The sequence below is a fragment of the Ovis canadensis genome, chromosome 12 (genome assembly GCF_042477335.2).
Source record: "Ovis canadensis isolate MfBH-ARS-UI-01 breed Bighorn chromosome 12, ARS-UI_OviCan_v2, whole genome shotgun sequence".
NCBI classification, from domain to species: domain Eukaryota; kingdom Metazoa; phylum Chordata; class Mammalia; order Artiodactyla; family Bovidae; genus Ovis; species Ovis canadensis.
Genome location: NC_091256.1, coordinates 75,767,902 through 75,794,634, shown reverse-complemented (window position 1 = coordinate 75,794,634; position 26,733 = coordinate 75,767,902). Strand labels below are relative to the sequence as shown.

At 42.9% G+C, this 26,733-nt stretch overlaps 1 protein-coding gene and 1 non-coding gene across 4 annotated transcripts in view; one reads left to right on the top strand and one right to left on the bottom strand.

Moving 5' to 3' along the window:
• Positions 1 to 26,733, bottom strand: part of RGL1 (ral guanine nucleotide dissociation stimulator like 1) — a 134,291-nt gene that overhangs the window by 41,143 nt on the left and 66,415 nt on the right. For all 3 annotated transcript variants that reach the window (XM_069546271.1, XM_069546270.1, XM_069546272.1), the window contains 3 exons: positions 8,926 to 9,110; positions 4,627 to 4,751; positions 2,747 to 2,962 (listed from right to left, as the gene is read on the bottom strand). In XM_069546271.1, the coding sequence (XP_069402372.1) occupies positions 2,747 to 2,962; positions 4,627 to 4,751; positions 8,926 to 9,110 (526 nt within the window). The remainder of the gene's footprint in view (positions 1 to 2,746; positions 2,963 to 4,626; positions 4,752 to 8,925; positions 9,111 to 26,733) is intronic.
• Positions 26,369 to 26,471, top strand: LOC138416744 (U6 spliceosomal RNA). The gene has a single exon (XR_011247858.1). It is a non-coding gene; the product is annotated as a U6 spliceosomal RNA (small nuclear RNA).

Below are 26,733 nucleotides of genomic sequence, written 5' to 3'. Positions count from 1 at the left end.
GTATCCAAGGAGGTGCTTCATCTGCAGGCATGTGGGAGTGTAAAACTTCCACTGTCGACAACTGAGCATGGGCTTGGCTTCATGCGGAACATCTGAGGCAAGAGGTCCCAGAGTGGCTGGGCATAAATGCATACTGCTTAAAAGAACATTTCACGAAGTCACGCTAGTCCTGACTGTGAATGGAAAATGGCATTCTTTAACTTAGCACGCCCACATCTGGCTGCTTAAAATTACTATGCCAAGCCTGGATAGGAGGGGCGTTCGGGGGAGAATGGATACATGTATATGTATGGCTGAGTCCCTTTGCTGTCCACCTGAAACTATCACAACATTGTTAACTGGCTATACCCCAATACAAAATAAAACTTTAAAAAAAAAAAAAAGATAAGAACTAAAAAAAAATTAATATGCCAAACCAACAACCCACCCCTCCAAGATTTTCTTAAAAGTAAATGCCAAAGCTCTTTACAAAAGTCATGCCCACTCTTTTGAAATGCCTCAATGCCTTCTTTTTATTTAAAAAGAGAGCAAGTAAAAGAGAGAAAGCAAGAGTGCCGAATTACAGTCTGGAAACCAAGCCCAGGAGAGCATGGTTCAACAAAGGTTCAGAATCCAAAAGTTATGTTCTAAAAATCAGGAAACTTGCAATAAATAAAAGAACTCGGGCCCAGCTATTTCATGCAAATTATAATAAACATATGGAACACATTATCCAGAAAGAGGCTTAAGCTAAGGGTTTAAAGGAATACAAGAGGCATCTGGCCCCATTGCTAAAAAAGGAGTGATCTTTGAGGAGATTTGATGCAAAAATGTAGCAGTAAGGCCAGTCCAACAAAACAGTCATATTAGGTCAGAAATATCTTCTGCATGTAAAATGATCATTTTTCAAACATCCTCTCAATAGAAAATGCCTATGATTAACTCAGGAAAAGTAAAATAAATTTTGATTGGAAAACACCTGTGAGTCTTATTATTTTATTAAGTTACCTACACAATTTCAAGGGACACGGTTTCGTGCATCACAAAGAGTTAAAGACCGCTGGCTTTTAAGCACGTGCTACGGCATTTGGAATATACCTGAAATTATACTACTTGTACTTCTTACTATCACATAAATGTACAATTGGTATTGAATTTGGACCAAGGTCACTGTTGAGCCACCCTGCCATGTATACAGATGCTATACGTTTACCACAGATTTTAGAAGCAGTTGAATACATTAAAAGTAGATAGACTATTTTCTTTTGGCATTTGCGGCCAAAAAAAAATTTTTTCCTATCAGTCTAAGAAGACAGAAATTTCATGTTCTATCATACTTTATCAGGACGTCCTTTGTGGCTCTTACTTGCTGATAAATAAGCTCAATTCAGAATAAGAGAAGTCTAAGTTGTGTAAAACATTTGTTTCTTCCATATAGCATTTTCCCATATACTAAAAAGTCTGTAGTATCGGACCACCTACAGACTCAAAATAAAGGAAACTCTCTGGCACAATTATGGCTCTGCTGTTTAACCAAAGACCACAAAAGGGAATGTGAAACAAAAGAGGCAGAGAGAGAATGTAAAAGTTTAAGTTTTATGCCCACAGATCGGGGCTCAATGAGAAACATAAATAATGGGGTAGAGTTTTGGTTAGAGTTGACCCCATATAGCCCAGAACAGAGGATATTTACATAAAAATTATTTGTCAAAATTGTTGTTAATTACATAGCTCTTGCTGACGTAATTTCTTCTGCCTAGACTAAATAAATAAATAAATCTTCCCCAATCTTCAAATACCCCAAATACTATCAGTTACTCAAAGCTAAATTCGAATACCACCCTGTCCATGAAAACCTGCCTGGATCACCCAGCCAGGATGGATTTCTCCCCCCAACAACTTCTGCAGCACTTACGTTCTATGACCCCACTTCTAGGCTGAGATGACTCCAGTATCTCTTAGCTTCCTTGTTTGACTATAGGCTCCTGTAGGACCAAATTAACTGTGTTTAGCCTATCTATATCCTCGAAGTACATAAAACTGCAGGTCAGAAGCATTTACGGGCTCATGAAATACGTGGTGACTGACTGACTGACTACTGTTCACCTTTTCTCAATCAGGAAATAAGATGTTGATAAATGAAGGTCAAGGTCATGTGACATGGATGCAGTTGATCCAGCACACTGGACTGACACCCAGCAGAATGTAATTCAGCCACAGGAATAGACTCTGTTCCTCCAACTTCAGATATAAGGCTCTCAGAAAAGCCCTTGATTAATATGGAATCTGTATATTTCAGTCCTTTAGAAAAGGGATGTGAGATCCTGAGAAGGTACTGGCTCTTCAAGTTTGTAGAAGACAGAATGCGTCCAGGTCCTGGAAGGGGGTAGGGTAAGCTTTCTGCATTGAAGAGCAGTCTATCTGACACTGAGATCATCAGTTTATATGTACTGAACACAGGGCAGAACCAATAGTCTGTGAAAAAGCAGACATTCTGTTTCATCCTGAAGCAGCAGCAGTATGGGGGCCTATAAGCAGCAGGAAGTGAGCAAGGGACCCATTGTTTTAAAGAGGAAAAATAAACTCCCATGTTAAGAAAGGCAACTTTTTTCCTTACTTTGGAAGGACCACAATAAGAACAACAAAAACCCAGTGGGCCCTCACATATGGTTTTCTGACTGCCTTTCAGCCAGGTAGGAACATCAGCATGATGGCATGGCCTCCCATATCTGCTAAGCCCAAAGGATATTTTTAAAAAGACAATTACGTGAGCAATGTTGATCCACTTCTCGATGATCTTGGCTCTCTGCTGCGTCTTGAGTTCTTTGCCCCCCAGGATGGTGCTGACCACACATTTGGTGAGGGTATTAAACTGAGAGATGGTGGCACGGATCGTAGGAGCCAAGTGTTTGTTCTCCTTCTTATCCCTTCGAGACCAAATGCAGCCCAGGCAGTGGTGAGGCACGACTTTCTTAAATAGTTGCTAGAACAAGAGAGGAATTGATTTTAAGGACAATACACACATTTCATAGGGCAAAGCATGCCATCTACTGTAACTCGGTACTTTGTGAATGGACAAATTGCCCATTTCTACTTGATTTGCCTCATGGTGTCCATTTCAACAGACAAAAGTAAATAATTAATATATTAACTGATCAGAAAAAGCCCATATGTTCTTTCTAAATCTGTTCAACTGAACACGTGGAACACAATGACCAACAGAAAATTTAAATGACCAAAAACATTTGGACTTTTCTGTCTTGGAAGAAAATCCAGGTAAGAATCTACTTCTGACCAAGAAGTGGTTAAGATTACTTTGACTTCAAAATCATATCCATGGTACATTCTGGACACTCACAATCATGAACTGTGTATAATGAATATGAATGGTCACCTGGAAAATGACTCACAGGAGTGATACCCATCAAGTTCACTATTTCCCATTGTTTAAAGTGAAGACAGCGAGAAACAAACAAAAGGAAAAACTATTCAGTGTCACACAGGAAAAGGAGGAAAGAGGGATCTGAAGCCTGGCTTCCAGGTCTTTGGGTTGGGAAGATCCACTGGAGAAGGGATAGGCTACCCACTCCAATATTCTTGGGCTTTCCTTGTGGCTCAGCTGGTAAAGAATCCACCTGCAATGCGGGAGACCTGGATTCGATCCCTGGGTTGGGAAGATCCCCTGGAGAAAGGAAAGGCTACCCAGTCCAGTATTCTGGCCTGGAGAATTCATAGTCCACAGGGCTGCAAAGAGTCCAACACAACTGAGCAACTTTTACTTTCACTTTTTTCTTTTCCAGGTCTTTGCCTAAAAGTCGTAGCCAATGAAGTTTTCCGTAGTTCTTTTACACTACTGGTTTTTGAAACAACAACAAATTTGTTGAACCAATCTGATTCTCATTAGTACAACAATTCAATACAAGATGTAAGAGGGTTTGTGTAAAAGCAAATGTGCCAGGATTTGCTTTATAAAGACCATCTGATTTACTTCTGAGAGTCTATTTGCATGCTAAGTAGATGGAAACTCACAGCCGCTTTCTATGCTGTTCCTCCCAAGTGGTAAGTGTGGAAGAGCTGAAACCACTGTGATCCTTGATACTGGCCCTATTTTCTTTAACCAGCTAACACTGAGCTATGAAATGCGACTAATGAAACCAAATATGTACAGCTAACAAAAATACTCAGACTTCAAAAGACCAGGAAGCACATGTGGAAATGAGCTGCCAGATAGAGTTGCATGTGGATTCAGTGAATTTATTTTGTCCTAACTTATACTCTGACCCCTTTACAATCCTCCAAATAAACAGTTCAGATACTGAAATATGTATGAGTCTAAAGGGAGAGAAATACCCATGGAACAGGACAGATTTTGTTTCCCTAGGATTAGAATTCTTCTTTCCCTCTGGGTGTGGAGCGCCGAGTGAAAAGCACCTTCACTCAGAATTGTAAGAAGAGCTGAGGCCTAAATTATTCAGATGATGGATTCAAATCACATCTTCCCTCTGCATTTACTGGCACAGCCTCTCTTGGGGATTTGAAAAGACTTAACTCACATGACCCTACTGCTCTCCCAGGGGCCACCAGTCAGTCCTGTCACTGCCCACGTTTTAAGCAGAAGCACGTCAAAGGCACAGAGAGAGGACATACTGCATCCATGTAGGTCAGCTGCTCAGCCACAAGATCTTCTGAGAAGCACGTGAACTCCGCAGAGCCGCTGCCCTCCAGTTCCTCTTCTTCTTCCAGGCTGAAGGAGATGCTGTTGGGAAACCCATCTGTTCACAGGTGGGGGAAAAAAAATAGTAGTTTGGTGCCACTGCATATGACCTTCTTTACAGAGTCAAAATGGACTTATTTAATTTAGGAAGAAGAGGGCTGACCCTTAGAAAACTCACAGGGAGAGAACAGCAAGCATAATAAATGGAGTGAAATGAAGGTCTTCCCTCTCACGGCTTGTCCCTAGAGGCTTTACTGAGTCCAGAGGCCCCAAGTTGTCACTTTGACAAACCACAGGATCTTTAGTCAAGCACAAAGTAGGACAAAGGCTAGAAAAAGCAAAGCGGGGCTACATTCAGGGGTCCCCCTCTCAATTTAGGCACCCTCAAATCCCTCTGATCAGCTCAAGCCTTAATCCAACTATTTCCTAAACCCCATCTATGCATTTCTTAATTACTGGGCCAGTAATTATCAGAAGCCTGGAAGGAAAGGACATGAAGGCAAGCCAGGCTTTGGGGAGTAGAATAAGCCATTCTGGTGTCAGAAATACTGATGAAGTCCTCAGAACTCTCAAGAAGTCCTCAGAATTCTCAGAACTTTAGGAGTGGCTTTCAACTTCTACCTAAAATTAAGTACGTATATCTGTTCTCTATGCTTGCATCTCTATTCCTGCCCTGCAAATAGGTTTATCAGTACCATTTTTTCTAGATTTCATGTATATGCATTAATACACGATATTTGCTCTTCTCTTTCTGACTTACTTCACTGTGTATGACAAGCTCTAGGTTCATCCACCTCCCTACAACTGACTCAGTTTTGCTCCTTTTTATTGCTGAGTAATGGAATAGAGATGCAGATGGACGTGTGGACAGAGGTGGGTAAGGAGAGAGTGGGACAAGTTGAAAGAGCAGCACTGGCGGATACACGCTACCGTGTGTAAAATAGCTCTTGGGAAGCCGCGGTCTAACACAGGGAGCTCAGCTCGGGGCTCTGTGATGACCTAGAGAGGGGTGGGATGGCGGGGGTGGGGGTGGTAAGCAGGCTCCAAAGGGAGGTGTTACACGTATACATATAGCTGATTCATACTGACATACAGCAGAAACGAACACAACATTGTAAAGCTATTATCCTCCAATAAAAATAAAGGATGCATGAAGCAGTAAAATAGCCTTAAACTAAATTCACCTGAGCCATATTAGACATAAGATCATCAATTATCAATTACAAATTAATAGGACACAGAATGAAGAAGCGAAAAAAAAAAAATCACTACCTAGGACTCCAAAAGCATAAACACTCAGCACATGCAGCAGGACCGAGGGTCTCTACTGTGAAAGACTATGCAATTGGAAGAAGTTTACCTTGAGCCTCTAACCTCCCATCCTGGAAACTTTCCCCAATTCCTGGATTGTTTCCCAACCACATTTCCTGTTCTCCTGCCTGGCAGATCTGTTCTCATTAGGAAAAATCTAGTTACATACACATATCTTAGCAGACGTTTAAATCAGGGTGTTACTATTCCCCCAGGATTTTATAATGTAAGCCTTTGCAGAATAAGACTTTAGACATCTTGGATCAAATTGGGGTGGTCTTTTCTTAGTTTCCTGTGCTTCCCTGGTGGCTCAGACGGTAAAGAATCTGCCTGCAGTAAGGGAGACCCAGGTTCAATTCCTGGGTCGGAAGATCCCCTGGAAGAGGGGGTGGCAACCCACTCCAGTATTCTTGCCTGGGAAATCCCATGGACAGAGAAGCCTGGAGGGCTAGAGTCCACAGGGTCGCAAAGAGTCAGACACGACTGAGCGACTAACACTTTCACTTTCTTAGTTTCCTAGGGGTAAGGGGGTGCTCAGTGGACCCTGCATCACTGCCCCTCTCAGAGCACCACATGAGAAACTGCTAACTTTGATGACAGGTATGGTGAATCAAGTGGTAAAGAATCTGCCTGCAATGGAGGAGACATGGATCTGATACTGCAAGTTGAGAAGATCTCCTGAAGATCTCCAGGCACTTCAGCACTCTTGCCTGGGAAATCCCATGGACAGAGGAGCCTGGCAGGCTATACAGTCCATGGGGTTGCAAAAGAGTCAGACATGGCTGAGCAACTAAACAACAACAGGATTTAACGCTTGGCTGCCTCACCCTGGAGCTGAAGGTACCAATGTGAACAAGGCTGGTTGCAAGGAGGGTAGGTGGGGAAGCAGGAGGGGACCTCTGCCTGCCCCTAGAGGCTGGGATACAAACAGGCATGAGCTAAAGAGAGCTAACACCCCATGATTTCACCACTTTTCCTCCACACAACTCTGGCCCTCTCTCATTGGGCGGAGGAATAAGACATCTGAAATCCCAAAGGTTCAGAATGGGCCTCTCAACCCTCTTGCTAACCACTAGATACAAATCTGTTCTCGCTGCTCAGCAATGCAGAGGCTGGCAAGGAGTATATGTGCTAAGGCGTGATCTTCTCATTCATCCAACGCTCACAGTGGCCTGTTGCATGCCCTGGATCAAAGCTGCTGTGCCTGAAGGTTACATGGTCCTTTCTCTCTGGGGTCTCCTCCATGCTCTCACTGTTTCTGCTTCTAACTCTTTTCCAGGGGTAAGCAGGCAAAAACCTGAGGCAAAGTTTTCACTTTTAAAAAACATGGAGGAGAGCCTGTTTGCTTTTGCCGGCATGAAATTGGGTAAAATGAAGCATATGGGAACCAAGCTCCTAAAACTCTTTTTCGGTAATGATTCCTGTACTTAATAAAAGAGAGTTCTTGATTAAAAATTCACTCCTGGGATTGCCTAAAAGCCTTTCTAAAGTCAGGCAAACTCGCTCTCCCCTGCCTCGGCCTGCCAAAGGAGCTGGCCTTCCAGCGCCTGTTACAAACAACGAACCACTGGTCCCACCGGTTCCCCAATTAGGCCGGGAGCCAGGGGCAGCCCCCATGGGGAGAGCTGGGCGCTAACGGAGTATCCACCTCTGCAGGAAGGCAGGAGGGGAGGTCCTGAGGGGAGCAGAGCCCCTACAGCTGGAGGGGTGCCTCTGGTATTCAAACATTCCCAGCAGATGAAGTCATCTGAGATACAGAGGACTTGGCAGTCAGCTTCCAATGATGCAACGGCATTTTTTCCCTCCCTGGTCCCCTGTCCATAAAAAAATGTCAACAGGTCCTGTTTGGAATTTTAAGGTTGTTTTCCTTGGCACTGAGGCAGCTTCCCTTATCGGTGTTGAGGAACCATTTCCTTTCCCTCACTGAGGAAATCAGGCGTCACTTCAGGGAAATGCCTGTCAGAAGCTCCAAGTGGGTCAGCCGCCATGGCAACCATAGCCAGGCAGCCAGTCACCGCTTGGAAGCCTGTCCTAGCCTCTTTCTGACTTCCTTCAAAGCCTGATGGTTCCAAGCAGCCCACAACCTGCAGTGGTGGCCTTTGCTCTGTCCTTGAAAATAGGCAGTCAGTTCTTCAGATAGGGAAAAAAAAAAAACAAAACAGCCACAGAGACTTCCTTCGGGAGAGTCTATAGGAGATGCGAGATCTACCTCAGGCAGGGGACAGAGAGCAGGGATATTTCCAGCTGAAGGGGAAACCTCTTTTCTGAGCTTCGCAAGCTTTTGTGAGGGCAGGGGCAGGACTGGATTTAATCCCCTGCCTGCTGAATGGGGGTGGTTGTCTGTGGCGGGTTTTCATTTGACAGGAGGAGGAACCGATCAGGCAGATAATGAAGAACAAACTCAAGTTCAGCACGCTGCGCAACGGCAACGAAAGGCGAAAGAGCATCAAGGAGATCGTCCTCTGTGCGGCACTAAGAGGAACGCTGGGAAATCACTCCGCCTCCCGGAGTCACTGTTTCCTCAGCCATAAAAGGAGGGAGTCAGACTAGGTGGTCTTGAATATCCCCTTCTCTGCTCTAAAGCTCTATAGTGTTAGCCACTCAGTTGTGTCTGACACTCTGTGACTCCATGAACTTGCAGCCCCACCAGGCTCCTCCATTCATGGGATTCTCCAGGCAAGAATACTGGAGTGGGTTGCCATTCCCTTCTCCAGGGGGATTCCGCTCTCCAGCTCTATACAGTCCATAACTGGGACTTCAGTAGCCTTAAGAATTTTACACGGGCCACCAATCCCCGGTCAGCTTGTCCTGAGGGAAACCAAGGCCTCCGACCCAACAAGAAAAGGGAGAGCATTTGCTCGCTGTGGGAGGTGTGCAGGATCAGGATCTAGCTTCCGCCCTGGAATCAAATGAGTACTCACTGTCAGCTTCCACTTCTTGCTTGTGAAACTGCTCAAGAAGATTCTGAGCTCTTCTCTCTGGGTCAGAGCCTGGCATCATCTGCTTGAGATAATCCAGCAGTTTCTGTAAGCAGGGGAAGCCAGGCGGCTCTCGGAAGTCCTCTGCACATTGGTCAAGCCAGGCCCTCAGGATGGATGCGATAGCACTGAGAAAGAGAAGCAGAGTCACTGCACCCCACTGGCTGCGGAGACTCAACGCCAGCCCTGGCCGCCAGAGCCCACCCCGGCCAGGCCCCAGGAGAATGTGGGCCACTGATCAAAGGACAGTTCACCTAAAAGCTTCCACCAGTGTCAGTGAAGTTAAAGCATTTGAAAATAGCCTGACTACCTTTCATTATTTTAAGTGATGGTTGGGGAGCCGGGGAAAAGATTGGCAAGTTTAAAACATTAAAAAAAAAAAAAAAAAAAAACAGGACCATAAATTTGGAAAAACAAATATGGGGCAAAAAAAAAAAAAGACACACAGGAGAACATTGAGTGAGTCCTGAAGCAATTTCAAAGTAATCCTGTATACAACAAGATTATGTGTTTCCAATTCTGGATTCACTCAAGTCAGAGACCACAAGATCTACTGTGCTAACATTTTAGGAAATAACTGACTGACAGTAGGCCAGAAATCTGATGAAAGGAAGGCCTCAGGTTTAGGGAAGATAAATGTGTAAATTTAATTTTACAAAGATCACCACGGCTTCGGCAAAGCACCAAAAATGCCCTCACAACATTATCTTTTCGCTTTTCAAATGACCGGAGACAACGTGTTTCAAGCGGGAGGAACAGTCTGAGTAGCAGAGTGAGGTAAAGGGCAAGGTAGAGGAGAAATACTTGAAGAGCAAGGCCATTCATCAGGAAGCTGACTTCCTCTGGTGGCTCAGCGGGGTCCACCCAGGTGAAACAAGGACCACGGCACAAAAAGAGAGTCATTTGGGGGGCTCTGTTCCCTCCAGACATATTACTAATTACACGAGATTATTTTCTTTAAAGCGGTTTCCCAGGTGGCCAGTGGTAAAGAATCCACCTGCCGATGCAGGAGACATGGGTTTGATTCCTGGGTCAGGAAGATTCCCTGGAGGAGGAAATGGCAACCACTCCAGTATTCTTGCCTGGGAAATCCTGTGGACAGAGGAGCCTGGCGGGCTATAGTCCGTGGGGTTGCAAAGAGTCAGACACAACTGAGTGATTAAAACAACAACAAAAACATTCTCAAGGTAGGTGAAGATAAAATGACCTGGTGACTATAAAATTACTTGTGTCTGCTAAGTCGCTTCAGTCGTGTCCAACTCTTTGCGATCCCATGGACTGTTGCCCGCCAGGCTTCTCTGTCCATGGAATTCTCCAGGCAAGAATACTGGAGTGGATTGCCATTCCCTTCTCCAGAAGATCTTCCCAACCTAGGGATTGAACCCTGGTTGAGGGGTAGGGTTTTTCTTGAGGTAGGGGTAGGGTTTTTTCCCAAATTTAAAATTATCATCTAATTATACTTCAAATTGCTTGCTTAGTCAACAAACTGTAAAGAAACTAAAAGCCATTATGGTCCATATATATGAAACTGCAGCCTGGGCTTTCACAGGTGTGCCTAAATTTCACAAGTCTCAATTTAGTAGTAGAGACCTGGACGACGATCAAGGCATAAATGCAGCTAAAGACAATTTAATGTGTAACTTTTGGAACTGAAGTACAAACCCAGAAGAAAAATAAATTAACTCTTTTCACTGCTGTGGAGACCACTGTTTTACTAAAAGAGACATGAAGAGTATAATCACACAGTAACAGAAGAAATAAATGGCAGAGAACCATTAAAGTTGGCATTTCAAAAATTAGAAATAATTCAATATTTTCTAAATCTGTAGTCCAGATCGAATTAAAAAGAAAAATAAAAGTTTCATTCCCTTGCAAAATGCTAGAAGAAATTAATCTGGCATCTGGGGCTAATTGAAAGCACAAGTAAAATGAAATTAATGAGCTACTAGCCAGTGAACCTTCTATATTTGGTTTACTTGTTATCAATACATTGTTATGTATGAATGCTGAGTCCCTCTGAATTCATATGCTGAAGCCCTAACCACTCCCCCCAAAAAGTGACAGACTTCAATTTTTTAAGCCCACACACAACACATTATTTCTCCTTTCTTCACCAAAACCAAATATCATGAACTGAAGAAGAAAATGATGACGCAGCATTCTAATATTTCATTTTTATAAGGAAGATGACTTTTTCTATGAATAATGTCCCTTCTTTGCTGATAAGCAATGAGCCCAGAGCTGGGGTAAGCACATAGGTGGGGTGACAGCCGGAATCTAGGAAAACCTGATGCTTGTGTCCTTTTATATTGATTCTCACAGAACAGTTCTGCACCTCCCAAAAGAAGGGCGATTTAACTGAATTAGTACTACAACTCACTATTCTTTAATATGTCAGTGAGAAAATACTCTTTCAGTGACACTGACGAAAAAGAGACATGGAAGAATGATAATCCACATTCACACAATTAAAAATCAAGAACAGCATCCAACCAAGAGTGAGACCAGCAACTCAGTGACCCTCATGACCCCTCAGAGGTTCATAACCTAACAGAAAACCCAGGCAGAAATGCAAAATTTCAGTAAAAGACAGACATTAAAGATATCAGTATTTCATTAACTCCTTTACCCATCATAATTGTTAAAGTTACAAGACTACTTATTGAAAAAATATTATTAGTGTGTATAAACTAAAACAACAATATCTACTCCCCTTCATTCTAATTCTATCCTATTCTTATGACTTTATGTTAATAGTGTGGAGTATATCCTTCTAGGCTTTTCTATGGATACGTATACATATATTTAAATAGATGAAATATGTATGAACCATGGATTTTTCCCCACGAATAGTATGTGTGTATAGATATACACATACACACGCCTCTCTATCCACTGCCTCCAGCTCTCACTGGTTCTCAGGGTCACACTGCATGCACACACCATAATTAATATAGGTATTCTACTAGTGCACAGGTAGTTAATGTTCAGTTCAGTCGCTTAGTGGTGTCTGACTCTTTGCGACCCTATGGACTGCAGCACACCAGGCCTCCCTGTCCATCACCAATTCATGTCCACTGAGTCAGTGATGCCATCCAACCATCTCACCCTCTGTTGCCCCTTCTCCTTCCACCTTCAATCTTTCCCAGCATCAGGTCTTTTCCAATGAGTCAGTTCTTCGCATCAGGTGGCCAAAGTATTGGAATTTCAGCTTCAGCATCAGTCCTTCCAATGAACATTCAGGAATGATTTCCTTTAGGGTGGACTGGTTGGATCTCCTCGCAGTCCAAGGGACTCCCAAGAGTCTTCCCCAACACCACAGTTCAAAAGCATCAATTCTTTGGCTTTCAGCTTTCTTTATGGTCCAACTCTCACATCCATACATGACCACAGGAAAAACCATAGCTTTACCTAGACGGACTTTTGTCGGCAAAGTAATGTCTCTGCTTTTTAATATGATGTCTAGGTTGGTCATAGTTTTTCTTCCAAGGAGCAAGCATCTTTTAATTTCATGGCTGCAGTCACCATCTGCTGTTATTTTGGAGCCCCAAAAAATAATGTCTGTCGTTATTTCCTTTGTTTCTCTATTTCCCATGAAGTGATGGGACCAGATGCCATGATCTTAGTTCTCTGAATGTTGAGCTGTAAGCCAACTTTTTCACTTTCCTCTTTCACTTTCATCAAGAGGCTCTTCAGTTCCTCTTTGCTTTCTGCCATAAAGGTGGTGTTATCTGCATATCTGAAATTACTGATATTTTTCCTGGCAATCTTGATTCCAGCTTGGGCTTCATCCAGCCCAGCATTTCACATCAGGGCTTCCCTCATAGCTCAGTTGGTAAAGAATTTGCCTGCAATGCAGGAGACCTGGGTTGGATTCCTGGGTCGGGAAGATCCCTTGGAGAAGGAAATGGCAATCCACTCCAGTATTCTTGCCTGGAAAATCCCATGGACAGAGGAGCCTGGCAGGCTACCGTCCAAGGGGTCGCAAGAGTCGGACACGACTTAGCGACTAAACTACCAACCACCACCACCACTCTGCATATAAGTTAAATAAGCAGGGTGATAATATACAGCCTTGACGTACTCCTTTCCCAATTTGGAAGCAGTCCATTGATCCATGTTCAGTTCTAACAGTTGCTTCCTGACCTGCATATAGATTTCTCAGGAGGCAGGTAAGGTGGTCTGGTATTCCTATCTCTTGAAGAATTTCCCAGTGTTGTGATCCACACATCAAAGTTATTGTTAGGTTCTCATAATTACAACTAAAAAAAATGCAAATCCTTGTTTACATGCCTGTGTACTTGTGTATTCCTATAGGGCATGTTATCTAGAACTTACTCCCATGGCAAGTTGTAGCCCCGGAAAGTCTGGGTGTGTTTTCAAGAGGGACCCTAATCCATACTGGACTTGCCTTTAGATGTACGTTTCATCCTTCTGAGACTGGTATTTTCTATTAACTCTGGTAATCTACTCATTTTACCTTTTGTGACAGTACCCTTCCCATAGTTTAGCCCAAGAAGGCTTTGAAAGTTAACTACCAACCCAGATACTGAATCAGCTAGAAAAAGCATTTTCACACAGATGAGAAATGAAGGCAGAGGAAGAAAAGAAAGACACAGACAGCACAGTACAACACAAGGCAGACCCCCGCCCCCCTATCAGCAGAGCGTTTATCAGCATCCCGGGGAGGCAGGCTTTCTGCACAGGCCTGCACATGAGCCCGAAGTTCACAGTACCCTTATGTTCACCAGTCCTGGGAAGAAACTTTCTGTTCTTGATAGACTTAGAAGCAGATAAAATGTGAAACTCTGAAAATTTCAAAAAGGAATGCAACGTCACAATATCATGACAGAGACCACAGGGTTACTGGCCAATGGCTTTTCCCCCTTACTTTTCCTGGCTCCACTCCTAAGATCTAATGTACATTCTGGTTAGTTGGAAAGATGTAGAGAACCTTAATAATAAAGAGAAGACCTGGTTAAAAATCAAAAATTTACAGGAAAGTTGTAACAATTAAACTAGAGAAGCTACTTGGCTCTGTACACAGAATATGAGATTCAAGAAGAAAAACCTGGTTCCCGTCCTCACTGTGCCACCCCTGAACAACAGGAGCTGGACCAGTTACTTAGTTCCACTGACCCTTACCTGGAGGAGAGACAACGACACCTGCCATCATTGACCTGACACTGATCGGTTGAGTTTCAAGTGACATAATGCCAATACGGATATTGAGATATATGGAGAGAAACATGACTGTTAGCAGTCGTAAGACTACTAGCCATAAGTCACAAAAGGGAGGAGTTAAGAAAGGTGTGGCTCAATGAAAATCAATCAGCGCTCATGGAAAGAACTCAAAAAAGTTGCCACATAAAACAGAAAGTGTGACACGGGATACAAACCATACTTCTACAACACTTGTTGCTCCAGGTTTGCTGAAAGAATCACTGTAAGCAACTACCACACACATGTACACACACAGCCCTGCGGCATCTACACACACACACACACACACACACACACACACACACACACACGCCCCTGAGGCATCCTCCTCAGGACAGATCAATTCAGGAACATAACGCATAACACAGTCTAAAACAGGGGTCCCCGACCTCTGGGATCTAATGCCTGATGATCTGAGGGGAAGCTGATGTAACAATAATAGAAGTAGTGAAGTGAAGTGAAAGTCACTCAGTCGTGTCCGACTCTTTGCAACCCCACAGACTGTACAGTCCGTGGGATTCTCCGGGCCAGAATACTGGAGTGGGTAGCCTATTCCTTCTCCAGGGGATCTTCCAGACCCAGGAATCGAACTGGTGTCTCCTGCACTGCAGGCGGATTCTTTACCAACTGAAGTAGAGGGCATAATAAATGTAACATGCTTGAATTATACCAAAACCATTCCCCTCCTCCCCTGTTCAGGGAGAAATTGTTTTCCACAAAACTGGTCCCTGGTGCCAAAAATGTTAGGGACCACTGATCTACAAGACATGCTTCTTAAATGATCTGTGCAGACTGAAGAAGCAACTTCGGAAGCCAGATGGAAAGACTCTGACATGACCTAAACTCAGTAAAGACAAAGCCCAGCACAAGACTTCCTTTCCAAAGCAGTCTTGGTAGGGTACAGAGCAGAGATCCTCAGGCCCGAGGGAAAGTGTGTGTCTGCTTAAGAAGGACGGGGTTGGGGTGGGAGGGATCCAGATCTGATGGCAGAGCAGACAACCAGGGTCGCTTTCTCCACCTCAGGCATTCTTGGCAAGAAGCAAATCCTTGTAGTATGTGAACTTTTTCCAACCTACAATGGTCTGCAGGGGAGGAAGTCATGCCCAGGCCTGGAGGCGGCTTCTAAGATTTTACTTCTAATAAAAGTAAAAATTTCCCTCGGGAAAATGAATTCATTAATCCAACTAATATCTGTCAAGTATCCTTTATTTTCCATATTCACAAAAACTACTCATGTAATGAATGTCACAATAGGGGAGTCGAGGGCATTTACCTTCAGAGAAGATGAACCTGGTCAGGGCTCCCGGGAGCGTCTTCCTGAGTAAATGATGTTACAAGACCTTAAGGATAGGGAGGATTAGCAGGGTGAAGGCTCTGGGGTAACAGCACAGGCAAAGGTCCTGAGGTGAGAGAATGCAAAACAATTCTAAGAGTCGCAAGGAAGGTCTGTTTAAAGAACAAGGAAAGAGTGGAGAAATGGAGCATGATGAGACTTGCTAGACTCATTCAATATCTTAGCCAAATAGAAATGACACTTAATAATATTTGACTGGAAGACACTAGACAAATGTCTTAGGTGAGAGGTATAAGGAAACAGTACAAAACTTCGAATCACTCTCAGGGACCTTCAGGTATGCAATGCAGAATAAGAGGGCTGACTGAGGTGAGCATTAGGCTGCTATTATGCTCAAACCAGAGGTTTTTAATGCACATGGGGATCTTAAGGTAAATGCATTAAATCATTTTAAAATCCCATAGGTAATAAAATACTCTAGAATTGGCAAAAGGTTTAATGAAAAAAAACTTCTAGGCATGAAGTCATTGCTCCCATGATGTGAAACTTCCAAGCCAAGAAATAGGATTATTATGACAAAAAGAATAACTCTGTCCATTTAGAGCTGCTTTCTCTCCCCAGAAATCTATGTGAGATAATAATTTATTGTTCCTTAATCATCAGCAGAAAATAAGACATGGAAACGTTTTTTAAAAGCAGCAAAACATTTTTCTATTTTAGGATATTCTCCAAGAATTTGATCTTTCCCTAACATAGGTAACAAAAAGGTAAAAAGATCCATGCCGAGGGTAGCCTCTGAAGCAGTGGAGCATGGGACATTGCCAGCCCCTTCGGGTGGGAGCCAATGCACTCTGCCCTCCATGGAATGAAAGCCAAGTAACCTTGACACTGACCCTGAACTAGACCCTCCCACCTGGCTTTCCCGGTCACAAAACAGTTTTCTTCTGTTTCCGGGAAGGCTGCCAGTTACAGTCTGCCTCTGAGACCCCTAGCTAGATGGTTTTCCTGATGACAAAGAACAAAGGAAGGTGCAGAGAGGTTTTGTTTTTTGTTTTTCCCCCCAATTTTTGCCTGAAAAAGCACGTAAAGGATGGAAAAATTATCTGGACTCACCAAGGTAATCTTGCAAAGCTTTCTTGTACATTTTTCATTGTACATTTTGGTACTGAGTAGGGATTAGAACCCTGGGAGGAAAGGTAAAAGATAACTTAAGAGAGACCAGGGAAACAAATGCAAACAAAGATAGAGTCAGGGCTAACTAAGCACCTGAAGTCAGCACAGGGCGGAAAAGCCAGTGAGGGGCCATGGGGCAGTCAAAGCAGAGAAAAAGCTCCAGGGAAAGGAGGAGGAAGAAAAAGCCTGTGACAGGAAGGACACACAGAGTAAACATGGGTGGGAAAGGGCCAAGAGTAGGAGGAGATGAGCTCAAAATCAATAACTCAAAATCAAGTGTTTACACACCTGTCTACACGTACAGGCCCTGGCATCTGAAGGCAAATCTGCAGAAACTGCAGAGAACTGCTGTGCAGAGACTTACCCCTATAGCACCAAACCCTCCTCAGCACGTCACTGACTGCACTCCGTTAGACAAAACGAAGACGTCTCCTAAATGCCTATATTTCGTGAGCAGTGTGCATGTTTGCCAGTGCTGCTAAACACACTCTCCAGAAGTCAGACTGACCCACTGGCTGGTTAGACTAACCTAACCTTTTTATGCCTCAGCTTCCTCATCTGTAAAGTAGATGTAATAATAGATCCCTCCTCACAGAGTTGGTGCGAGACCTACAAGAGATAACATATATGAAGGACTCAGAACAGTCCCTAGGGAAGAGTGAATGCTCAAAAACATGAGCTATTTTCATTATTTTAAAAAAGAATTGCCATCTGTAAGATCAAGGACTAAAGGCTAAAGGAGCTGCAGAGTATCACTGGGTTCTAGCTGAGAAGCTGTTTTCTTCAGGGGTGTGAGTTAACGATTCTGACAGTGCTGTACACATACAGTGGAACTGAATAAGTAAACGGAAAGAGGGTAGAAGCCAGCTTTTTCACTGCTGGAGAGGAAACTTACAAATAAGCCAGGGGAGGAGGCTAGAATGGTCCATGTGGTAAGGATTAGAGCTGAAGACATCAGGAAGAATTCATGTTTAACATCATATATTGATGGTTATACATAAAGATACGTACAGACATATATAGTCACATAATTAATATATACCTATGTTTCCTAGCCATGTCAGCTGAGAGGGCTGCACCCCAGGAGCAATGAGCACACCTCAGACCCAGAGTTGGTTTCTGGTGTCATGCTCCAATAAAAAATAAAACAGGTCTCCTTGAAGAAACGGCTGATTCTAAGACTGGGATGGGAAATATATAAGCTGAGTCTAGAACATCTTACAAGATGGGCTCAGACAAACACAATACTAGGGGCGTGTGAAAGCGACACAGAAGTCAAACAGAAGAGCTCCCAATGATCAAAGTTGAAACAATCTGAGCAACAAAATACACAAAGTAGCACTGTGTTGTATCCCACAGTATAAATGAATATCCACAAGTCTATACTGGTGTACACAAAAGACTGAATAAATAAATAAAAGTGGCTCAATTGTGTCTGAGTCTATACCAATGTAAACAAAAGAGTGAATAAATTAATAAAGTAAAAGTCACTCAATTGTGCCCAACTCTTTGCAACCCCATAGACTATGGAGAAGTGGAATTCTCCAGGCAAGAATACTGGAGTGGGTTGCCATGCCCTCCTCCAGGGGATCTTCCCAACCCAGAGATCGAACTCAGGTCTCTCACATTGCAGGCAGATTCTTTACCAGCTGAGCCACCAGGAAAGCCCAAGAATACTGGAGTAGGTAGCTTATCCCTTCTCCAGCAGATCTTCCCAACCCAGGAATCAAACTAGGGTTTCTTGCATTGCAGGTGGATTCTTTACCAGATGAGCTACCAGAGAAGTTCAAATTACTAAATGGAGGAGACAAATCTCCCATGCAGAAGTTTTCCAAATAAGGTGGGTAAATACCTCACCCTAAACAGGAAAAGGAATATGTCAAAGCTGTATATTGTCACCCTGCTTATTTAACTTATATGCAGAGTACATCATGAGAAACACTGGACTGGAAGAAACACAAGCTGGAATCAAGATTGCCGGGAGAAATATCAATAACCTCAGATATGCAGATGACACCACCCTTATGGCAGAAAGTGAACAGGAACTAAAAAGCTTCTTGATGTAAGTGAAAGAGGAGAGTGAAAAAGTTGGCTTAAAGCTCAACATTCAGAAAACGAAGATCATGGCATCTGGTCCCATCACTTCATGGGAAATAGATGGGGAAACAGTGGAAACAGTGTCAGACTCTATTTTGGGGGGGGGCTCCAAAATCACTGCAGATGGTGACTGCAGCCATGAAATTAAAAGACACTTACTCCTTGGAAGAAAAGTTATAAGCAACCTAGATAGCATATTCAAAAGCAGAGACATTACTTTGCTGACTAAGGTCCGTCTAGTCAAGGCTATGGTTTTTCCTGTGGTCATGTATGGATGTGAGAGTTGGACTGTGAAGAAAGCTGAGTGCCGAAGAATTGATGCTTTTGAACTGTGGTGTTGCAGAAGACTCTTGAGAGTCCCTTGGACTGCAAGGAGATCCAACCAGTCCATTCTAAAGGAGATCAGCCCTGGGATTTCTTTGGAAGGACTGATGCTAAAGCTGAAACTCCAGTACTTTGGCCACCTCATGTGAAGAGTTGACTCATTGGAAAAGACTCTGATGCTGGGAGGGATTGGGGGCAGGAGGAGAAGGGGACGACAGAGGATGAGATGGCTGGATGGCATCACTGATTCGATGGATGTGAATCTGAGTGAACTCCGGGAGTTGGTAATGGACAGAGAGGCCTGGCGTGCTGCAATTCATGGGGTCACAGAGTCGGACACAACTGAGCGACTGAACTGAACTGAAAAGAGGGGAGCAAAACAAAAGGATTGTGCATAATGACTTCTTTCCAACCAACACATAATGGAAAGAAGAGGGAAGAAAAAGACATTTGAAGTTAAAGCATCTGCCTGCAATGCGGGAGACCTGGGTTCAGAAGATCCCCTGGAGAAGGAAATGGCAACCCACTCCAGTATTCTTGCCTGGAGAATCCCATGGACGGAGGAGCCTGGCAGGCTACAGTCCATGGGGTCGCAAAGAGTTGGACACGACTGAGCGACTTCACTTTCTCTTTTCACCTGAAAAATAACTACTTCATCCAGATGAGCAAGAACAACATCAACCATTATAAATCACGCTGATAGTAGGTAATGAGAATGGTATTTTATCTCTGTGGTATTTCTCTCAAAACCTCATAAATTCAGTCTAACTATGAGGGAAAATGTCGACTTAATTACAAGAAAAATTCTAATAAAGAGGTGCTATGTGTGTGCATGCTCCGTTGTGTTCAACTCTTTGTCACCCCATGGACTATAACCCACTGGGTTCCTCCATCTATGGGATTTCCCAGGCATTAATGCTGGAGTGGGGTGCCATTCCCTTCTCCAGGGGATCTTCACAACCCAGGGACAGAACCTGCATCTCTTGTGTCTCTTGCATTGGCAGGCAGATTCTTTACCACAGGCACCACCTAGGAAGCACAATAAAGAGGTATCCTAAAATATACCTGGACCAGTACTCCTCAAATCTGTCAAGGTCAGCAAAAACAAGAAAAGTCAAAAATGGTCATAGTTGATAGGAACCCAGGGAGATATTCCAATTGCAGGTAATGTGGTGTCCTGGATGGTCTTGGAATAGAATAGGGCCATTAGGTAAAAAGAAAGAAAAGGAACTGTGACTAGACTATGAACTTTCATTAACAATGTATTGGTTCAATGTTTATAATAAATGTGTATACTCATATAAGAAGTTAATAACAAGGGGAACTGTGAGGAAGGTATATGGGAACTCTGTATTATCAGCTCAATTTCATATAAAATCTAAAACTGTTCGAAGGGGCAGGGGTGGTGGGGAGCGGAGATGAACAAGAGGGTCCAACCTAAGTACTTAGGAGAAATAGTCTCATTCATATCACAGGGAAAGAAGTAGGGGCCACAGAGTATGGAGTTAAGGCCTGGGTTAAACCCCTGTCTCACTTATTTATTGTATGACCCTGGACACGTTCCTTAGTCTCTCTATGTCTCCGACTCCTCATCTGTAAAACAGGAACAACACATGGAGCTACTGGGAGGATACTGAAAGGATACAGAGTACTTAACACAGGAACTATTCCTACGAAGCAGCCAATGACTTCTGGCCATTATTATTAGAAAGAGATACAGCCGCTCCCCAAAAATTATTTTTCAGGGACCTCAGTAACTCATTATTCTCTGATTCCTCACAGTCTGAGACCGGAGTTTTTATGCTATAAATAGGCCTCTAATGAAAAACCTTGCTGAGGCCTTCCACACTTTTCACCATTAGAATGGAGTTTCCGTTGGGGATGACAGATGCTATGAGACACCGAGAACAGGAAACAGGCACTCAGATTGAGTCCTTCTTCTTTCCTCACATCCTGCAAATCATCTCCTTCCCCAGGAAACAAGCCTAACTTCCACATTTCTAACAGCTGTTTGGGGCCCTTGCTCAGGGTGTTCACTGAATAATAAAGCCAAGCCAAACGAGGAAATAATCCCAAATTGTACAATCTCGGAACGCTTACAAGCTAAAGCATTTGTCCCAGTGGTGATGCTACACCCTAGCTCCCATGCACTTCTGTCCATAGCCCTTTTACTGTGACGCAGACAAATGTAACACTTGGGAGGGGGAGAACGGGTCAGGATTCACGTGCACCGAAGATTCCAACGCTCTTTTAGAAACAGCAGCCCCGACAGCAAAACGGTGAGACACCCGGGTCCTGGACCTCAGCTGGATCCGGGATCGAATAACGGATGCGTCATTGACTAGCTGCTTGATCTTAATCGAAGTGCCTCACTGTTCTGAAACCTCAGTTCACACACCTATAAAATCAGGACAGTATCTCACAGCAGGTCTGTAATAGTATAAGAAAATACAAAACGCGGATGGCTTTGCACTAAAGTAAGCACACCTCAAACTGTGGCCAGTGGCAGTGGCCAGGCGGCGACAGTGGTGTCATCACTTCCATCCCCGCCGAGCCTGCAGGGTGACGAAGTGACGGAGTCTGGCTGTGATGTCTGTTTACCTTCCTCTGACATGTAGAGAACCTCAGGCGTTTTCTCAGGCAGCCAAGTTTTCTTCTTTCTGAATCAGTGATGATCAATGTTGTTTCATTCCTCCACTGTCAGAAAAGCATTAATAACTTCTGCTTGGGAGCCTACAGTCTTCCCTTAAACACACAGTTTTGATTCAGGATTTCAGTGACCTCTAAAACTATCATTTCTATTTTTCTTAGTCCAGGGTGGATGTTTTAAAGATAATACTGGGCTCTTTTATCTGATGTACTGCACCTCCATTTCTTCTTTGGTTTTACTTTTAAAAAATATTAATTTCACATTATAGTCTTTAATTCTTCCCAGATTAGAGTTTTAAATCTTATTTTTGCTCTGTTCTTTACCCCTCTTCCTTTGCCCCATTTTTTGTTACAATTACTCAGATTGATTTCAATTGCCCTGTTAGGTTAGTTGAATTTGATGGAATGTTGATTGCAAACTCAATGGGAAGATTTTGTAACACTTTTCACTATAAAGTTTCCCAGATAGTAAAAGAATCACAGCCGTCTTCCTTGAACTCATCTCTCTTTTCTTTCATTTCCAATATCTTAGACTGCTACTATTTATATGTAACTAAAATCTTTACCAGTAACTAAAATCTGGTGTGACTACTTACAACTTCTGGGAAACGATTACATGAATGACAATCATATCTGAACGTGTGGAAACGAAAGTAGAATGATTTCAACCATTGAAACCACTGCTGTGGTACAGAGTTTTAGGAAACAAAACATGGCATTCCAAGAGGGAAGTGATGAGAGTCAGTTAAAGAAAACAAAACAGAAACTATTTCAACATTAATTACATTAGTCATTTCAAAAAGGAATAAAAAAAGTAAGATTCCTGAAGAGAGAGTTTTAAACCTCTTTAAATAAAGTTACGCATGTGCATGTATGATATTCTAATCTCAAATACATTTTGGAAAATGAAGATTCATGGTGTCAAGGCTCTATATGGTTAATATTACTTTTTCATAATCTCACTTCTGAATTCAATGACTATAATAAATCTGCACTAAGGAAAGCTTCCTTTTTCCATCTGGTTCAGATTTTATATATTATTCTAAAGAGATAACATTTCATCATGAAAAATGTCAGCAGGAAGGAGAATGAATATAGGCAGACGTGTTTTCTTCTGTCACAGGAAGTGAGTTTCCCATTTCCCAAACAGTGGCAAGTTTAGGGATTATAGAAATAAACATAGTATGACTTCTTATTTATATCATTCTAGTACTAACATCAGAAATCCCTGTGTGCAAAGATTCTAGCATCTAAAAGCCTTGGAAGTTGAATTCCTTGCAACTGAAGGAATTCTCATTTTAGCCAGATAACTTAGAAGGTTCTGATATTGCACAAAGCCTAAACCGGGCATAATCAGGATTAGGAGTCACAGCACATTCAGATACTTTTTGAAATTCATGAAGAACACTAGCCATTTGTGGTCCAAGACACCAGACACCAATCTTTCATCTTGACTGTTTCATCTGTATTTCCACATTTTGCCTTCTTTTAAGTTCTTTCATCCTTTGAAAGGTTGATTAGATCCATCCATATTCAGAAATACAGAAAAGACTGTTATCTTGGGATTTGGGAACCTGTATCAAACGTAAGCCTTGCTCTATGCTTTACATTAAAAACTGGAAAACCAAACAATATTTGAGCATTTTCCTTCTCATATTTAAGCCCAGTAGTGATTCCCCCCCTCCACCCCCACCCCTCACCCTTGGACTGCAAAACTGAAGGCATCTGTTCTAAAACAGGATGTTTACTTCTTAGAGTGTCACTGAATTCCTGCCGTCTGTTTCCCACCTGAAATCACAAGAACACAGATTCACAGCAAAGGAAAACAATGGGCATTTTGCTGCTCCTTGCCTGACCCCACAACACAATGCTTTAGCCCATCTCTTTACGCATGATCATAGCAAGCGGTTCTGATGTCATGATTAATAACAAGCAAATCAAAGAACCTGTCTATTTTTTCTTTCCTATTTTTATCAAAACAAGTTACATAGTCTTTCCAACAGAAACAAGCAGTCAAGGGCACCTCTCAATCAATATAATATCTGGATCATATCTCTGTTTCTGATGCTCATTTTCATTTTTTAAATTAATTTATTTTAATTGGAGGTTAATTACAATATTGTGGTGGTTTTTGCCATACATTGACATGAATCAGCCATGGGTGTACACGTGTCCCCCATCCTGAACCCCCCTCTCACCTCCCTCCCCATCCCATCCCTCAGGGTTGTCCCAGTGCACCAGCCTTGAGTGCCCTGCTTCATGCATTGAATCTGGACTGGAGCTCATTTTCATTTTAAAGAAGATGAGAAGAAAACTAGAAAAATTTTATCCTGGGCTTCCCTGGTGACTCAGGTGGTAAAGAATTTGCCTGCAATGCAGGAGACCTGGATTTGATCCCTGGGTTGGGAAGATCCTGGAGGAGGAAATGGCAACCCACTCCAGTATTCTTGCCTGGGAAATCCCATGGACAGAGGAGCCTGGAGGAGTTGGGGTGGGGGTTCTAGGCAACATTAAATTTGAAAGACTCTCAGAGCACTCATTTTTCAGGTAAAGAGACTAAAACTGAGAGAGGTGAAATGAATAGGTCAAATGGGTGGCAGGTGAGAGTGACGGATGGGGACTTGAATCTGAGTTGTCCAGTCTCGTTCCCCAGGGCCTGTCACCTTCCGTGAGGCTGACCTCAACACTGGATTCACCCAATTATAAGAAGAGACATGAGGGACTTCCCCGGTGGTCCAGTAATCAAGACTGTATACTTTGAACACAAGCAGCATGGGTTTGATCCCTCATCAGGGAACTAAGATCCCATACGCCATGTGACCAAAATAAAAATTAAAAATAGCATAGATTTATTACTGCATACTTTAAAAAAAAAAAAGAAGGGACATGAATAAGTAAATTTCCAGACAAGTGTGGTATTATTTATATATATATTTAGATATCCATAAATAAAGACAGTTTTCACTTGAGGACTACAGCCTCCTTGCCGTGCAGCAGGGTCTCCTATCTAGGCAATACTGATATTTAGGGTCGGGTAATTCTTTGCTGTAGAGGGGAGAGGGGGCTGTCTTGCGCATGGCAGCGTGTTTTGATATAGTCCTGGCCTTTGCCCACTAGAGGCCAGAGCATCTCCCCACCAAGTTGAGACAACCCAAAATTTTCCAGATATTGCCAAATGTCCTCTGGGGGCAAAACTCCCTCACTGAGAACTGCCATACAGCTGTATCTCCAGCACATCAATCAGCCACTGGGACATCTTCAGTCACTGCTACAAGTCAGCTGCCGCAGCTCTGACATAATCAAGGAACTTTCCATGTGTTACAAGTGGAATTGAGAAGCTGCTTCTCTGAATTCGTCCCAGAAAGACAAAGCAGGGAGCTTATCGAGTTATAGAAATGATCAGATGGTTAGCATGTGAAAAACAGAACAAAAAGATAATGCTGAAGTGAGATGAAAAATAATGAAAGGAGAAGTGGTGGACAGGCGGGGGCGGCAGGGGGTAGGGAGCAATAAGAAAGACAGAAGAAAGGGAAATGGAGAGAAGAAAGAGGTCAGCAGAGAGAAGGGATTTTCACATTCCGGTATTTGCAGGACAGAGCGACCCATTATATGAAAAAGTGGCGTATTTTTGTCAGGCATACTTTTTTTTAAAGGCAACTCAATCTGAGGAAGAGGGTCAAGAACTTTCTACCAATTCACTGTGAGGCTTTAGGAAAAGACCATTGTCCCCAGATGATGGACCCCTCAGGGAAGCTCTCTGTGAAAGCTCTTTGTTAAAGCCTCATATGCTTTAAACTGTAAAGCCCTTTAAAACAGCTTATCCTGGAGTCTCACCCACTTACTGTTCCTGGTGTACAATGAATCCAAATGAAGGAAGTTTATAATAGGCCTTTAAAAGCCTGAGCATGACTCTTCACATCCAGGGTACAAATCAATTTTCTTTAACTGCTACTTCCCAGAAACCTATTTCATCTCAGAACACCCCCTGGGAAACAGAAAAGCTCTGGATATTTGTCATATTGTTACTCTCCTCAGAGTGTTCAGGTGGCTAGTTAAAAGGTAGCTCTAGACATGACGCAATTCCAAAATACATAGATAACAACATGCTTATTTCTGAATCTGGTCACAGGTCAAGGTTACATCTGATAAGCTAGCCACTCAATTTGTACAGTATCTCTTCTTTCACTTATGTCAAAGCACTCATTATAAAAACATTCCTTTTTTAAAGATTATTTCCATAGGTTTTCATGGTCAACCAAAATTAACAGTAACAAAACCCCTCTAATCCTGTGATCCTCAAACTTTCATAAAAGAGGCAGAAATCACTTGAGGATCTTGTTAGAATAGATTTTAATCTAGATCTGGGGCGAGGCCTGAGATTCCGCATTCCTAACAAGTTCTCGGGCCATGCTGATATGGCTGGTCCATGGACCACACTTTGAGTAAGAAGGATGTTAAGTCTCACGTGGGACTAACCATTGAATCTAATAAGAGTCTGCCATGCATATCAGTGAACAGGGAAATATGTGTGGATGAGAAGCGGAGAGCACGTGGTCATGAAGGATTTAGGGCTAGGCAGCGGCTTTTGGACTGGGCACAACAACGACACAATAAAGAAACGCAAGAGTGCTCGCTTCGGCAGCACATACACTAAAATTGGAATAATACAGAGATTAGCACGGTCCCTGCCAAGGACGACACGCAAGTCCGTGAAGTGTCCTATATTTCTGACAGGAGATATACGTGTACCTACGGCTGATTCATGTTGAGGTTTCACAGGAAACAACAAAACTCTGTAAAGCAATTATCCTTCAATAAAAAATTAATTAATTTAAAAAAAAAGAAATACAAGAGAAAAAAAAAAAAAAGAAAATTGTGAGCCTAATCCGTCCCCTCAACTTACCTATCTGATTATGCTGCTTCCCTCCTGCAAAAACTTTAGGGCTAACTGCCCACCTAACCAGGGCAAGTCCAAACTCCCTAGTGAGGAG